We start from the raw sequence: 18,223 nt of genomic DNA, 5'->3' as shown, positions 1-18,223 counted from the left end.
AGGCTGGATCCTGTGACGACTTTAGTGTGTAAACGTCATGGTAACTCCCCAAGATATTTGGCACAGACTTCCAGAATTGACTATCAGTGGTCATTGATGGATAGAAATCTTTACTGTTAACAGACATGCAGGTTGGCAATAGGACATTCTCAATAGGGCAATATAGGTGCAGTTGAAAGCACCCTGCCTGTGGTGAATTCCACTGTCCGAGCTGCTGGGCTGCCCTCTTCTTGGTGAAACAATATGAAGAGCTGCGATCTAGGGAAAATGGCATCAGTTGCATCCTAGATGCATTTATATGTCGAGGATGAGAGATGTCCCCTTTGTTCCTTGTAAAGAGTCACTGACCTAGAAATTCAGGCAGCTGTGACTTTTGTCAGTCACTGGGATGGGATTACAACATTCTGGCATATTTCCCTTCCACACTGCCCCAGCTTCTAGGCCCTTCATTTCACTCGTAGCACACCACACCTCTCTCCCCAGGTCTGTTACCCACCTCCGTCTCTGGTTCTCTCCTAGATTGCACTCTATTCCACCTTTCCCATCCTAATTTCTTTTCCCCCATCCCATCCTGATCTTTTCTTCCCCCACCCCATTCTGATCTCTTTCTCCCACTTCTCCAGCCACGTCCCCCTCTGAAATCTACACACGTGTGATCTAAAGTGTAGACAGTGCGTATGTGTCAATGTCAGTAAACATGGCCTCTGGATAAAGTGGCCTGCTTGATTGGCACCCCATTCACTTCCTTCAACATTCACTTCCTCCACAATTGATGCAGAGTGGCAGCAATGTCTACAAGATGCTTACAGCAACTCATCAAAGCTGCTTTGACAAACCTGCAACCATTATCATCATCTCAAAGAACATGGGCAGTAGATGCATGGGAACACCACCATCTGCAAATTCTCCTCCAAGCCATATACCATCCTGACTTGGAGCTATTTTGCCAACCTTTCACTGTAGATATGCCTACACAAAATGGACTGCAGCTGTTAAAAAAGGGAGTTCACCATGATCTTCCCAAGGCAATTAGAAATGAGTAATAAATGCTGGCCTTGCCAACAGTGCCTATGTCCCATCAAAGAATGAAATAAATAATCTTGACATTTGCAGGCAGGTAGCCCATCCTGCTTTCTCAAAAATGCTTGCATGCATCTATTGGCAGCATAGAGACAGAGAACTGGCCTGCCAGCTAATGCTCGGACTATTCAAGCCTGCTTGCCTAAGTGCCCGCTCCCAATCGGGACAAAACATTCAGTCATGGGTGGGTGTGCCGAGAGACACAATTTGCTGTTTTAATGAATTAATTGGTAATCCTGGAGGGTATTTTGACTGCACTACTCAAAGTCTTGTGTTGTATGTTTCATTTATGCTGATGAGGGAAAACCACTTCAGAGAGCAGTAAAAATTTGTCGGCGTCGCTAATCCAGCAGAACCCAGACATCCCTTGTCAAATATAGTCTGGCTACAGGAGCTGGCATGCACAAGGGTGGAAAATTCACAGAAGTCATACCGCGAAAACAGTATAGTCCTGTAGTCCCTCAAAATGAATGTAATGGAAATAACAGATTTGAAAAAAAAATAGGAATAAGAATCTAATCTCAGCTGTTCAAAGGATGAGGGAAGTTAAGATTATTCATAACTACAACACCCTCAGCCACCACCCATAATCTTGGTATTTGCAGACAATGGTGAAGTGATGGGACTTAACTATGACCTCAAATAATGCACTTGCAATGATTGATGATCTCTGTGGCATGGATTTCCCTTTTCTGTGCATGAATTTGAATCTGGCACCAAATCAAAGGGATCCCCAGGTGTCCAACAACAATGATGTAATCAAGCAAAGTCAGAAGCCAATCACATTGAAGAACTCACTCAGGCAACAATCCAAAAAATAAAATGAACTTATTGATCACATTTATAAAATTTGCAAAAATTAACATTAATTAGTATACACACATTAGAAGCTGAAATATAAACTTTATTATTTTTTCAAAAAAATGCTCTTTTTAGAATGGCAAAAAAATTGAAATTACAAAAATACAATGCGAGGTTTCCATAGTGGTTCTTCAGTAATAGATATAGCTTAGTACACCATTGAAAAATCTAGTTCCAGTTCATTCTTGAAGTGCAACTTTCTAAACTATTCTTAACAGAGAAAATACATTCGAGGTTATATTCTTATCAGTGCAGCGCTTTCCAGTTGTTGGCAGTTTACATGGACTGCAGTGCATTTATGCATGTGCAGACAAATTGCAGTTGGTGCCAGTGGAGAAATGACTGTGAAAGCTAATGTTTTCTGCACTCAACCATCACAGTCATCAATTCTATCTAAAAAACTAAGGCCATCATTAGAGACGTATTCAAATAATTTGTTATTGTATTATAGACAGTAGTTTACCACCTATATCTACAAGCTCGAAGAAATGTGAAGAAACAGGAACACCATGACACACCATCTGGCAATGGCTTGGAACTGAAACTTTCTAGAGTGTTGTTTTGACTGAATAGGGTGAATAGATGAGCACTACCATTGTCACAGACTAAGCCAGATGCATCCCAGGCCTAACTTCTGGAATGTTGTTTAGTCATTTACGAAGGAAGCTGATAAATTTATGTATGAAGTCGCTCACTGTATTCTCTTTCCTTGATGCCAGATGTAGGAATTAGAGCATGCCTCCAAAATGTGAGAGGCAGTTTCTTCAGAAAAGTTTGAGTGGTTGACAGGTGCTAAACCCTCAACAATGTAGGATTCATTTTTCTGAACTATACTTAATCTGAAGATGCTGTAGCATATGCTTGTCACCTGTCAGTGTCTGCAACCATAAAGAAATTTCTTAAACATTGATCTGTAATAGCAAATAACTACCGCTGAAACTGCTGTCAACTGAGAATGAAGCTTTCTTTTGTCTGCAATTGAATGCTATTGATGACAGCACAACAAAAAGATTATGCAGTGTGTCCTGGGAATTTAACTGTTAATAAATAATGGTTTAAGAGAGATCTCTACATTCCTGTGGACATTGGCGAAGCAGAGGAGGGTAATTTCTGAGCTTGTGCACAGAAAATGATTACAAATGTAGACAGATTGTCATAAAAACCCAGGTGGCTCATAAATGATCATCAGAGAAGGAATCTCACTTCTTTGCTGATTGGATTCTAATTATATTACATGTCATTGACTCTAATAAATATTCTCTGAAGCAACCTCGACCATGATCTCTGGGAAACAAAAGATGTGTACTAATCACAGCTTTGCTAACATCGCCCATATTGTCAGAACAGATAAATAAAAACATTTTTGCAATGGTTCTGCAAATAAAAACCTTTCCATACTTCTTCAGAAATCCGTGAGATGCGATTAAGTCACTTTAGTTGTACAATGTATTTGTTTGTAGCATGTTAGAGGTCAACTTAACTTTTCAATGTGAATGCAACCTGATCTGCTGAGAAGTAAAACAACATTACACTACTTAAATGTTTCAGACAATAAAACATCTGAGGACATTGGAATTTAAACCATATGTAATATTCATCAAGCCACCATCACTTGAACGCCTCAGAGAAACCAGAAAGAATGCAAAAATCATTTCAAGCAAAGATGACAAAGGCTCTGCCAAACCATTCACGGTATGTTTTGCAGTTTATATAGACAGGAAAACTTTTTATAATCAAAACTGTTTCAGATGAGTATAAAGTTTTCATTCATATATTTGTTTGTTTTGGGTAAATATGGAGTGATGGAATTGATTCTGCTGTTCATTTTTGGGTGACCCAGAAAACATGTGTACATCTCTCAATAAACTATCTTTACAATGTATCTGTGCTCTCAAAGTGAAGAGAATACACAAATGAAAGATTTGAAGTTTTTGAAGTTGTCTTTATGGTGTGTGCGGTTAGACTGGTAGCAAACTTGTAGCCAGATTCATGTCCACTGAGGGATGGTTTCCATTAGACTCTTAACAGCCATTCTTCAATGAGACGTCTGCTTAGTTGTACGAGGACAGCATTTCCAGAAGTAAAAGTGTACCTTAGCCACTTGAATATCAATTTTCTAATGCGCCAGGGGTTCTTGGACAATAGAAGAATGTAAAATTCTCACTGGTGGAACATGAACCTATTTGAAACAAACAGAGTGCATTCTGTCTCTTTTTAAGTTGGAAAAGAAGCAATACACATAATGCCAAATCTTTCTGGGAAAAAACAGTAAATTCACAATGCACTCCATTCTTAATGTGCAAGTCACCCAGCAAGTACAGGGGAATAATAGACATGACATCACCTCAGGAACAATTCGGAGAGGGCAATAAATGCTCGTCTTGTCTTGATGCCTACATTACATGAACAATTTTTTAAAAAAATCTATTGATTGCTTATCAGTTTAGATTACTGTAATGTTTGCTTTGCTCAACCTCAACCTCTCAGAGCTTGCAGGATTTACAAATTAATTAGCCAGAAATACAAGGCTAATGGTTCAGAGTTTCAAAAACCCTTTCAGCTATGTGATCATTTATGCAAGGTTAATCAACCCATTTAGCTCAAAGTAAGCATTTAATCTGTTGAGTCCCACTCCAGCATGTAGTAAATTCTTCCTGGAAACCTTTAGAATTTACTTTTTTTTGTAGATTTTCAATTTATTTTCTCTTAATGCAGTTGTTCTTATCCTGATGTTATTTTGCAGTTCTTCGTTTAACTCCAATTATTATAACAAAATGTTGAATTCAATTTGGGGAGTTGTATGGAAGCTTTCTCTGAGCTGGAACGTGCAGTTTCCTACTTCTTCTTATTATGTCTGTATCACACCTCTAAAGTGCTATGCTTGCCAACACAGATATACTTGTCACTACCCAGGACAGAGAAGAGTACAGCACAGGAACAGGCCCTTTGGCTCGCGTAGCCTGCACCAACACATGATGCCTTTTCTAAACCAAAGACCCTTTACCTGCACGTGGCCCATATCCCTCTATTCTCAGCCTATTCGTGTGTCTGTCAAGATGCCTGTTAAACGTCGTCGTCATATCTGCTTCTACCACCTCCTCTGGCAACACATTCCGGGCACTTAGATCCTTCTGTGTAAATAACTTGCCCCTCACATTTCCTTTCAACTTTCTCCCTTTGACCTTGAACCAATGTCCCCTAGTAAGTGACGGTAAAAGACTGACTATCCATTCTGTCTACGCTTCTCACAATTTTGTAAACTTTTGTCAGATTGTCCCTTTGTTTCCAGTGTTCCATTGAAGACAAACCAAGTTTGTCCAATCTCTCCTCATAGCTAACATCTTCCAGACCAGGCTACCTCCTGGTAAACCTTTTCTGTACCCTCTCCAAAGCCTCCACATCCTTCTAGTAGTATGCCCACCAGAATCTCACACAATGTTCCAAATGTAGTCTAATTAAAGTTCTATGCAGCTTCAACATGACTTGCCAATTTTTATAATCTATATCCCAAACAATGGAGGCAGAAATACTATAAGTCTTCTTGAACATATTACCCATTTGCTGCTACTTTCAGGGAACAGTGGGCCTATATGTCGAGATCCTTCTATACATTAATGCTTCTAAGGGTGTGCCATTTACTTTATACTTCTCTCCTGTATTAGACCTTGCAATATGCATCACCTTACATTTGTTGGATTAAGTTCCAAGTATGGTAACAGCGAGCACAAGGGGGCATAGCTTTAAATTGAGGGGTGATAGATATTGGACAGATGTCAGAGGTAGTTTCTTTACTCACAGAGTAGTAAGGGTATGGGATGCTTTGTCTACAACGGTAGTAGATTCGCCAACTTTTAAGTACATTTAAGTCGTCATTGGACAAGCATATGGATGTATATGTAATAGTGTAGGTTAGATGGGCTTCAGATTGGTATGACAGGTCAGCGCAACATCGAGGGCCGAAAGGACCTGTACTGCACTGTTATGTTTTATGTTAAGTTCCATCTGCTATTTCTTTGTCCAAGTATCCAACTTATCTCTATCCTGCTGTATCCTCTGGCAAATCTCTCCACCATATGCAGCACCCCCAACCTTTGTACCATACACAAGTTCATTAATCAGACCACCTACATTCTCCGTTAAATCATTTATACGTATTACAAACAATGGGTCCCAGCACTGATCCCTGTGAAACACCATAGGTTACATATTTGCAGCAGAAAAACATCCTATCACTGTTACTCTCTCTTCTATGACCATGTCAGTTCTGTATCCACCTTACTAGCTCATGGTGGATCACATGTGACTTCACCTTCTCTATTAATCAGCCATGAGGAACTTTATCAAACCTTGCTAAAATCCATGTAGGCAATATCCACCATCCTGTAAAAAATGAGGTCTGCAGATGCTGGAGATCACAGCTGCAAATGTGTTGCTGGTCAAAGCACAGCAGACCAGGCAGCATCTCAGGAATAGAGAATTCGACGTTTCGAGCATAAGCCCTTCATCAGGAATAAGAGAGAGTAGCCAAGCAGGCTAAGATGATATCCACCATCCTGCCCTCATCAATGATCTTTATCACTTCCTCAAAAAATTCATTTACATTTGTGAAAGACACAGAACCATGCTACATGTCGCTAATAAGTTCATATTTTTCCAAAAGTGAATAAATTCGGTCCCTAAGAATCTTCTCCAATAACATCCTTACTACTGACATAAGGCTCATTGGCCTGCAAATTCCTCAATTATCTGTGTTGCCCTTCTTAATCAAAGGAACAACATTGGCTATTCTCCAATCCTCTGAGACTTCTCCTGTGACTATAGAGATAAAAGATTTCATACAAGGCCCAGCAATTTCCTCACTTGCCTTCCTTAGAATTCTGGGATAGATCCTGTTAGGTCCTACGGACTTATCTATCTTAATGCTTTTTAAAACACCCAACTTTACCTCCTTTTTTTATATCAGTATGTCCTAACATATCACCATTTTTAAAATTCATTTATGGGATGTGGGTGGTGCTGGCTGGCCAGCATTTATTGCCCATCCCTAGCTGCCTTAGAGAGGGTGCCATTAGGGAGGGATTTCCAGGCATTTGACCCCGTGACAGTGAAGGAACGCAATATATTTCTGAGTCAGTATGGTGAGTGGCTTGGGGGGGAACCTTGCAGGTGGTGGTGTATCTATATATTTGCTGCTGTGGTCCTTTCAGGTGGAAGTAGTCGTGGGTTTGGAAGGTGCTGTCTGAGGATCTTTGATGAATTTCTGCAGTGCATCTTATAAATAGTACACACAGCTGCGACTGAACGTCAGTGGTGGAGGGAGTAGATGGTTGTGGGATGTTGTGCCAATCAAGCGGGCTGCTTTGTCCTTGATGGCGTCAAGCGTCTTTAGTGTTGTTGGAGCTACACTCATCCAGACAAGTGGGGAGCATTCCATCACACTCGTGACTTTTGCCTTGTAGATGACGAACAGGATTTGTGAAGTTAGGTAATTTACTTTCCACAGTATTTCTAGGCTCTGATCTACCTTTGTAGTCACTGTGTTTATGTTATGACTCCAGTTGAATTTCTGATCAATGATAAACCCTAGGATGTTGATAGTTGGGGATTCAGTGATGGTTGCACCATTGAATGTCAAGGAGCAGTGGTGCGATCGTCTTTTATTGGAGATGGTCATAGCCTGGCATTTTCATGGCATCAGAAGAGAGATTGGGCAAACTGGACCTGTGTACTCGATAGTTTTGAAGAATGAGAGGTTTTCTTATTCAAACTTACACAATACTTAGATATAGACAAGGTAGATACAGGAAAGATAGTTCCCCTGTTTAGGGAGTCTAGAACCAGGGGTCAGTTTAAAAGTAAGGGAATGCCACTTATGTCTGTGATGAGGAGAAAGGTTTTTCTCAAGGTTGTGAACATTTTGAATTCTCTACCCTGAAGAGCTTAGTCTTTGAGTATATTTAAGATAGAGATTGATAGATTTCTGGTTACCAGTGGCATCAGGGGTTCTGGGGTTGGGGTGGATAAAAGGTATTGCGGTGTTCCTTTGTTCCTAATCTAGATGAAAGTTGTCACTTGTAGTGAAGGTCTATGCAATGTTTGACACTTAACTGGCAATGAAATGAATAACAGGTACATTACAAATTATATATACAAAGTGATACTGAAGACTATTGGCTGAAATTACAGTTGGAAATTGGAGTTCCACTTCTACATATTAAGTGATCAGTACTCCAGAAACCATTTTTTTTAGATGAAGTGGGGTGTTAGTTTAAAATGAAACTGGCCTAAATCTGAATCATAATAACCTCTCTCTATAAGATCAAAATTTCTTTCTGATGTGTGAATCAGTATTTAATGTTTTCTAATTCTGTTCTTGTATTATTATTTTCCACGTGCTATGTTATAGGTCTCTCAGTGTGCTAAAAATTGGTTTCAGTTCCCTACCTTTTCAGTAGTTTTGGTGACCTTGCTCTTTCAGTGTTTTAAACTTCAAAATGTGCTGATAATACAGCTTTTTAGTTAAACCCAGCAGACCTCAAGTGGTTGTCTAATGATGTGATGGGGTAAGTCCTCCGGACCTGGTGGCTTGCATCCTTTAAAAGAAAGAGCTACAGAGATACTGGATGCATTGGTGTAATTTTCAAAAAATCGTTGGATTCTGGAGAATTACCAGAGGGTTGGAAAACTGCCCATGGAACACCCTGATTCAAAAAGGGAGGGTAACTGTCAGCCAATTAAATGAACATCTATTGTTGGAAAAGTATTGGAATCAATTATCAAGGAAGTAATAGTGGCACATTTAGAAAATCATTATCAAGTAGAGTCAGGATGGTGTCATGAAAGGTAAATCACATCAGACTAACTTATGAGAGTTTTTCGAGGAAGTCTTAACCAGAGTGGAGAGTGAAGAACCAGTAGACGTGTTGTATTTGGACTTCCAAAAAGGACTTGACGAAGTACCACACAAAAGGTTAAGTCATAAGATAAGAGCCTATGGTGTTGGAGGTAGTATATTGGCATGGATGGAGAATTGGCTAATGGTCAAGAAACAGCATGTGGGGATATAGGTTTTTTTTCTATAGTGGAGTTCTACAAGGGTAAGTGCTAAGACCACAACTGTTTACAGTATGTATTAATAACTTAGAGGACATGTCCTGTAGCCAAATTTCAGACAACACAAGTATAGATGGAAAGGCAAGTTGCAAGGGAGATGCAGTTAATTTCCTGAGAACTATTGATAGGTTACCAGTCAGAAAAAAGTTGGCAAATGGAGTACAGTATTTGAAAATGTGAATTGGTCATTTTGGAAAGGAGAACAAGAACACAATATTATTTAATGGAGAAAATCTGCAGAAAGCTCCAACACAAAAGGACTCGGAGGTACTTGTGCGCGACAAATGGAAAGTGAGCACAGATAATCAGGGAGGCTAATGGAATGTTGACCCTTACTTCAAGGGGATTCCAGTATAAGAGTAGGAGATGTTTTACTGCAGCTCTACAGTGTCTGTGAGACCACATCAGGCATACTGTAATCAGTTTTGGTTCCCTGAATCAGGGAAAGACATAATTTATTTGGAGGCAGGTCAAAGAAGGTTCACAAGGATAGTCTTGGTATGGAAAGGTTGTCTTATGAACAAACATGTTGGGACTCATTGGCATTTAAAAGAATGAGAGATGATCTCATTGAAGTAGAGGATTCTTGAGGGATTTGACAGGGTAAATGCTGAAAGGATGTTTCCTCTCAAGGAAGAGTCTAGGACGAGAGGGCATAGTCTCAGAATAGTGGAACACTCAGGTGAGGAGACATTTCTTCTCTCTCAGAAGGTTGTGAATCTTTAGAACTCGTTGCCATTGAGAGGTGTGGCTACAGAGTCCTTGCATATATTTAAGGCTGAGCTAGATTCTTGATCAGTAGGAATCGAGGATTACAGTGAAAGGGCAGGACAGTGGATGTGAGGTCTGTCGGATTAGCCATGATGCTGTTGAATGATGGAGCAGGCTCGAGGGCCAATCAGCCTACTCCTGTTCCTATTTCTTATGGTCTTGTTAGTGCATACTGTTTTATAATTTTCGGAAATAATACAATGCCATGAACAGCAACTGAATAACTCAAACTACAGTGCTAATATCTGAGTTTTGTTTGTGATATGGAGCCTGTGAATTTAGCCTGTTAGTTATTTAATGAAAACTATTAATGAGTCACCTGGTTCCTACCCAGTTTAAACTGATCCAGCAGGGAAGTGGGAACCTAAACTGTAGTTCGAGTATAGAGGAGGTTGAGAATAGGGAGGTCCGAAATAATGTTTCAGGGTCACAAAAGGGCACTGGCCAGCAAGAAGTTGGTTTGAAGTGTGTCTATTTCAACGCCAGGAGCATCTAGAATAAGGTGGGTGAACGTGCAACATGGGTCAGTACCTGGGATTTCAATGTTGTGGCCATTTCAGAGACATGGGAGAGCAGGGACATGAATGATTGTTGCAGGTTCCGGGTTTTAGATGTTTCAGTGAGAACGGAGAAGATGGTAAAAGAGGTGGGGGTGTGGTATTGTTAGTCAACGACAGTATTATGGCTGCAGAAAGGACGTTTGAGGTAGTGAGGTAGTGTGGGCTGAGATTAGAAACAGGAAAGGAAAGGTCACCCTGTTGGGAGTTTTCTATCGGCCTCCGAATAGTTCCAGAAAGTTAGAGGAATGAATAGCAAAGGTGATCCTCAATAGGAGCGAGAGTGACAGGGTAGTTGTTATGGGAGGCTTTAATTTTCCAAATATAGACTGGGAATACTATAGCTTAAGTACGTTAGATGGGTCAGTTTTTGTCCATTGTGTCCATTGTATGTAGACTGGCCAACAAGGGGTGAGGCCATATTAAATTTGGTACTGGGTAATGGACCCAGCCAGGTGTTAGATTTGGAGGTAGGTGAGCACTTTGATGATCGTGACCACAATTCAGTTATATTTACTTCAGAGATGGAAAGAGATAGGTCTCCACCAGAGGGCAAGAGTTATAGCAGAGGGAAAGGCAAATAGGATGCGATTAGACAAGATTTAGGATGCATAGGATGTGGAAGGAAACTGCAGGGACTGAGCACAATTGAAATGTAGAGGTTATTCAAGGAACAGCTACTGCGGGTCCTTGATAAGTATGTACCTGTCGGGCAGGGAGGAAATGGTTGAGCGAGGGAGCTATGGTTTGCTAAGGAAGTTGAATCTCTTGTCAAGACGAAGAAGGCAGCTTATGTTAAAATGAAATGTAAGGCTCTGGATGCTTGAGAGCTACAAGGTCACCAGGAAAGATCTGAAGAGATGTTCCAGAGCTAAGAAAAGCCAGGAGGGGACATGAGAAGATAGAATCAGAGAAACCCCTAAAGCTTTCTATAGGTATATAAGGGATAAAAGAATGACTAAAGTAAGATTAGGGCCAATCAAGGACAGCAGGGGGAAATTGTGTGTGGAGCCAGAGGAGATAGGGGAAGCACTAAATGAATATTTTTAATAAGTATTCACACTAGAAAAAGACAATGTTGTCAAGGAGAATACTGAGAAACTGGTTACTAGACTAGATGGGATTGAGGTTCACAAGGAGGAGGTGTCAGAAATTCTGTGAAGTGTGCAAATAGATAAAATCCCCTGGACCAGATGGGATTTATCCTAGGATTCTCTGGGAAGCCAGGGAGGAGATTGCTGAGACTTTGGCTTTGTCCGCAGGAATAATGCCAGAAGACTGGAGGATGGCAAATTTTGTTCCCTTGTTCAAGAAGGAGAGTAGAGACATCCGTGGTAATTACAGACAAGTGAGCCTTACTTCTGTTGTGGGTAAAGTGTTTTGTTAATGTTATAAAAGAGAGGATTTTTAATCATCTCGATAGGAATAAGTTGATTAGGGATAGTCAACACTGTTTTGTGAAGGGTAGGTCGTGCCTCACAAACTTTATTGAGTTCTTTGAGAAGGTGACCAAGGTGGTGTATATGGATTTCAGTAAGGTGTTTGATAAGGTTTCCCATGGTAGGCTTTTGCATAAAATGCAGAGGCATGGGATTGAAGATGATTTAGCGGTTTGGATCAGAAATTGACTAGCTGAAAGAAGACCGAGGATAGTGGTTAATGGGAAATGTTCATTCTGGAGTTCAGTTACTATTGGTGTACCACAAGGTTTTGTTTTGGGTCCACTGCTGTTTGTCATTTTTATAAACAACCTGGATGAGAGAGCGTAGAAGGATGGGTTAGAAAGTTTGCGGATGACGCTTAGATTGGTACTGTTGTGGATAGTGCCAAAAGATGTCGTAGGTTATAGAGGGACATAGATAAGCTGCAGATTTGGACTGAGAGGTGGCAAATGGAGTTTAATGCGGGAAAGTGTGAGGTGATTCACTTTGGAAGGAGTAACAGGAATGCAGGGTACTGGACAAATGGTAAGATAGTAGATGAGCAGAGAGATCTCGGTGTCCATGTACATAGATCCCTGAAAGTTGCCACCCAGGTTGATAGGGTTGTTAAGAAGGCATACAGTGTGTTAGCTTTTGTTGGTAGAGGGATCGAGTTTTGGAACCATGAGATCATGCTACATCTGGCCGCATTTGGAGTATTGCATGTAGTTCTGGTCACCACATTATCGGAAGGATGTGGAAGTTTAGGAAAATGTTCAGAGGAGATTTACTAGGTTGTTGCCTGGTATGGAGGGAAGGTCTTATGAGGAAAGATTGAGTGACTTGAGGCTGTTTTCATTAGAGAGAAGGACGTTGAGAGGTGACTTAATTGAGGCATATAAGATAATCAGAGGGTTACATAGGGTGGACAGTGAGAGCCTTTTTCCTCAGATGGTGATGAATAGCACAAGGGGACATAGCTTCAAATCAAGGGAGGGTTAGACATAGGATAGATGTCAGAGGTAGTTTCTTTATTCAGGCAGTAGTAGGGGCGTGGAACGCACGCCTGCAACAGTATAGACGCACCAACTTTACGGGCATTTAAATGGATATTGGATAGGGATATGGACAAGAATGGAATAGTGTAGGGTTAGATGGACTTCAGATTAGTTTCACAGGTCGGCGCAACATTGAGGGCCAAAGGGCCTGTACTACACTGTAATGCTCAATGTCTCTGTGCCATGAAGCTCCCTGCATGCATTTCTTGATCTCTCACTGTACCACTGGCTGAAAAGTGCACATACGTGGACAACAAATGATAGGAATGTGTTCAACAATGAAACCTTCCTTCATTTGCCCTTCTGATTTAAATAGTTTGTTGACACTACTAGATATATGAAAATTAAATCTCAATGGTGCTCGTAGAAGTGCAACACAGAATTAGCATCAGAGTGTAAGAAGTTTGGATGTGAATAAAAAATAATTGACTACTTGCAGTATGATTTCGGCATTGTCACTTAAATCTCATGTTGTATTCCTCACCTAATTTCATTTATTATTTAATGGCTATCTTTGGAAAATAGAATAGTTGTGGGAATATAATTAAATTAGTGATGCAACCCTGTTTGAAAAATGCTACTTCTACCAGCAGTAACAGGTCAAAAATACCATTCCATGGTATCTCTTGGCATAGGTATTTCGTTATTAATTTGTTCTTTTATTAAAAAACGTTACTGACTGCTTATAAAAAAAATAAATTATCAGTAGCCAATGTTTAAAATATATGTACAACACCCCCACACACACACACACACAGTTTATAGTAACAGCTTTCTAGAGACACAGGAAATCAGCAGAAATAATCATTCCAGAATTTTTGGATAGTATCCATCTTTTATAAACCATTCAGTGTTGTAACACATTTCTGGCTAGCAGTAGGCTTGACCAGTTATGCAAGCAGAGAGAAATATGCATTTTTGATGTTAACACCTGGAGATGTGGGTGATGATGATATAAATCTATCCACTGGGATCTCGGACCCCAAGTTCGAAAGTAAACAATTTTATTGCCTTTCTGCAAACAAGAAATGGAATAAATGTTATACAGGGAAACAATACAATATATTCTTCATTAACATATTCATGTTTTCAAAAAGGAAAAAACAGGGCTTGAACTGAGACAAGCCTGACAATTTTATGTATACCAGTATTTTTACTTTTCCTATTCTAGTCACCACACATTTCATCACCAGGCAGCAGGCTAACATTGACGGTAATTATGAATTCTTTATGCAGTTGGTCTCTTGCTGCTGAATTGGCTATGGGTTTTGCAAATAGAAAATGGGCATCAAGCAGCTTCAATATGAAACAGTGTGACAAGACCAAGGTTGATTGGTTCAGTAAATGTACAATTTTTAATTAGATTTTAAAATGTGTAATTTTTAATTTGTTCATAATCACTGACACTGAGAATGACTGACAAGACCATTTATACCCTTCAGAATCTACTCGCACAACTCGGTTATGCAGCCCTAACCTATCCTTCAGCTTTGCGTCGTCAGAAATAGCAAAGCATTGATTTTTATAACATGGCAGTTTTTATTTCCAAATATTTAAAGAGCAAGTGATTTAAAAGCCCTGACATCTTACCATCTCTTTTGTCAGTTTCAATTACTTCATTTATTATTTCTGCATATTTATGTCCACTTGTAATAATCTCAAAGAATAGAACATTTCCCAACTATGCTGCTCTCCAAAGAACTCTAGTAGGTTTAGACAATGTCCTGAAAGGTTTAAAGTGCAGAAGTCATGTTTTGAATTTCCCATTAATGAAAATGATGAATCACTGATATGAAAACTATTGCTGAATCCACTTCACACCCTTGAGGTGAAAACAGTGAGGACCAAGTACAGGAGCAATACTTCTGGGTTTAGTCCATTATTTATGGGACCTTTCCCAACTTTGCAAACATTTAGGCCTTGATGTTTAATGTTTCTTTCTTGTGATTGTTTCCCTTCATTTGGAGGAGGTGGTGACAAGTGGCAAAGATCACTGGCTCATGTTTTTTCGGGCGTAGGTTCAAATCCCACCATGGAGGATGGTGACATTTTGAATTCAGTGAAACTCTGGAATTCTAAAATTTCAAGAGTTCGATCATGTGTTTTTTAAAGGTGAGGTTTCCCATCTTTACAACTCTCCCAGGCAGTGCATTCCAGATTCACACCACCTTCTCAGTGCAAATAATTGTCTCAAATTCCCTCTAAACCTCCTGCCCTTCACCTTAAATAATGCTCCCTTGTTTTTGACCCTCCAACCAAGTGGAACAGCTGCTCTATCCACCTTGTCCATGCTCCACGTAACTTATACACCTCAATCAGGTCCCTTTTCAGCCTTCTCTGCTTGTAAAGAAAATAACCTGAGTGTATCCAGTTTCTCTTAGCTGAAATGCTCCAAGCTGGTGAATCTCCTCAAAAGCCCATCCAGTGCATTCACATCTTTCCTGTGGTATGAAGACCAGAACTGCATGTGGTATCCTGGCTGTGGCCTAGCCAAAGTTTTGTACAGCTCCGATATAATCTCCCTGCTCTCATAATCTGTTCCACAACTAAGAAAGGCAAGTGTCTCGTGTGCCATCTTATCTACCCTATTAATCAGTCCTGCCATATTCAGGGATCTCGGAATAAGCACCCTCAAGTCACTTTGTTCCTTGAAACGTCATAGTGTTGATTGTCATAAAAAACCCATCTGATTCACAACTGTCCTTTAAGGAAGGAAACCTTGTGTCCTTATTCAGTCTGGCCGACATGTGACTCCAGATCACAGCAATCAGGTTAACTCTTAGATGCCTCTAGGAATTTAGGGTTGAGCAATAAGTGCTGGCACTGCAACGTCCACATTACATGAACAAATAACAAAAAGAAATTACTGCGCTGTCATAACAATAGGTAATTCTCATAGATCAATTAATAATGAATGATTTTAAATGTAAAAAATTAGTCCAACTCAAGCATATTTGCCAGATGTTCAATTTTCCCTTGAAAAGCAATTGAACCCTTTTATGACAAAAGAAATAGAAGAATATATAGAAAATTGAACAGGATCTTACCAGAGATGAGTGACTTCAGTTATGAGGAGAGACTGGAAAGTTATGACGTGTTTGTTTTGAACAGAAAAGATTAAGATGTGATGGAATAGAGATATTCAAGATGCAAGGTGTTGATTTTTATTTAAATTACTTGACCAATGGGATAATAGCTAGGGTTACCGATTCAGGGATATTTTACATTTTTTTTGCTGAGTTGACAGATCTGCAATGTTTTCCCTGCAAAAGTGGTGGGAACTGGTTCTATGACTAATAAGGCAATTGGACACATTTCTGAAGATGAAGAACTTGCAAGGTTATTGTCAAGAATAGTGTTGATGTGAACATGTTGGTTTTGGACTGGGGTAGACAAAGTCTCACAACACCAGGTAATAGTCCCACAGGCCTATTTAAAATCACAAACCTTTGGAGTGCTGCAGCTTCATCGGGTGAAGCCAGGAATAGGGTTGTGGGGTTTATAGGAATGCACAGTCAAACAGCACAAACATGATAAGCCAAATTCCCATCATCTGTGCACTCTTGTTTCTGCAATCCTATATATTCAGCAAGAACTCAGAGTCAGGAGAGGGGAAGAATGCGGGAAAGGAAAACATTTGGTTTTCACTCGAGATCAGAAGCCACCAGTTTTAATGGATCTTTAGTGAATAATAAATATTCAAATTCTGCATTTCTTTGCAGGAAGAAGATCTTCAAGAAATGATCAAATCTTCAGAACTAATTGAAGCCCAGTGCTCTCATCTCTTTGACAAAATCATTGTGAATGATGACCTTGCAATTGCTTACAAAGAGCTGAAAACTACTTTAGATAATCTGGAGAAAAACCCTTTCTGGATTCCAGTCAATTGGCTACATTCATAAAGGCACAAAAGGGAATAATAATATTGATAGTAACATAACTGGACGTTGTTTGGAAACCTGGTAATATTGGTCATTCCCGGAACAGTGGATGGTGCTTTGAAGTAGAACATTGCCACTTTTTGTTGCACTTTTAATGTTCAATAGCAAATGATGTTACTTTTGCTACTTGCAAGCTTTCATCTACCTGAAATGAGCAGTGCTAAAATATTTTCACTACTTGGGGAATAAACATAGACACTTTCTGGTTTTGCTACTGATTATGACCTTAGGAGGTGACAGGGATTTTATTTTTTAAAACACTGAAATATAAGTGTATTTTAGTAAATTGTAGGTGATATTCGTTTTAAGTGAAAACACAAATATATGGTCTAGGTTGCTGATTAAAAAAAAATGCAGTGCACCCAGGCATGGTGTATTGGTGGTTCTGTCTTAGCATGACATTAGAACCAGAGGAATTTGTGTGTGTCTTGTACAATAAAAGGAATTCTAGTGAAATATTATATACAAAGAGAATTATCTGGAAAATTTGGTGTTTGCCATGTTAATAATGTGGTTCATAATCGTATTTTAAAAGGTGTTGGTTATTAATTCCTGTACAAAACCTGGTATTAAATCATGCTCAACATTCCATGTAAATTTACCTCACTAATTTGTGTTGATAATGGCACCAAGTGGTGCATTGTAGTTGTATTTTGCTAGGTGAGATACATATGGTTTGTAAATCAGAGTTTTATTATATGTCAAGAATCTCACAGATAAAAAGTTGTACTTCCTTGCTTTCTTTTGAAAAAAAAATTCCTAGGTATCCCAGATTAATAAATTACCAAACTTAATTTTTCAGTGGTGTTTTTAGTGAAGTGAGCGGTTATGATATCCCAAGCAGCTCTATGAAAATGTTATTCGGTTGTAATGTGCAATTTTAAGTGAATTTGATGTACTGCAGTATCTACAAATATTAAAATCATGACTTGTGTTATCTTTATCAGAGGTTTAAAGTCCATTGTCTTCCATGCTTTCAGCCACTTAACTGCAAACACCATTTTAAAAGAAAATTGCAGTTAACCAGTGCCCATGGGATCCAAAACATTTCATAGCTATTTTCCTTGGGCACCAATGCTTTGTGAAAAAAAGGGTACAGCAATACTCAAAGTTCCAGAAATGTGATAACATACTGTGCGTCCGTTAATGAGAAGAAAGTCATGCTGTACTTGAAACGTAACTCTGTTTTTTTTCTCCACAGATTATGTCAGACCTGTTAAGTTTCTTCAGCATTTTGTCTGTGTTGTTGTTGAAGAATTTTATGGAAAGTATCTGGCAAATTCTCAGCTGTTTGAAATTCATTGTGAAATCTTTTTTATTTACTTTAGTAGGTAGACTGGGAGCTGGGTTTAATTTGGAGTCGCAATGTTGGAACCATTTCTTTTGATGGACCCTGCTCCTGGTGGAAGCAATGAGTGATC

At 39.5% G+C, this 18,223-nt stretch overlaps 1 protein-coding gene across 4 annotated transcripts in view; it reads left to right on the top strand.

Annotated features, from left to right (window-relative positions):
- Nucleotides 1-17,726, top strand: part of mpp7a (MAGUK p55 scaffold protein 7a) — a 419,376-nt gene extending 401,650 nt beyond the window's left edge. For all 4 annotated transcript variants that reach the window (XM_060825040.1, XM_060825039.1, XM_060825038.1 and 1 more), the window contains 2 exons: nucleotides 3,490-3,633; nucleotides 16,584-17,726. In XM_060825040.1, the coding sequence (XP_060681023.1) occupies nucleotides 3,490-3,633; nucleotides 16,584-16,763 (324 nt within the window). In that variant the 3' untranslated portion in view covers nucleotides 16,764-17,726. The remainder of the gene's footprint in view (nucleotides 1-3,489; nucleotides 3,634-16,583) is intronic.
- Nucleotides 17,727-18,223: the final 497 nt, after the last annotated feature.

This window comes from Hemiscyllium ocellatum, chromosome 5, assembly GCF_020745735.1.
Source record: "Hemiscyllium ocellatum isolate sHemOce1 chromosome 5, sHemOce1.pat.X.cur, whole genome shotgun sequence".
Lineage (NCBI taxonomy): Eukaryota > Metazoa > Chordata > Chondrichthyes > Orectolobiformes > Hemiscylliidae > Hemiscyllium > Hemiscyllium ocellatum.
The sequence above is the reverse complement of the archived record's forward strand: the minus strand, read 5'-3'. Positions and strand labels throughout refer to the sequence as shown.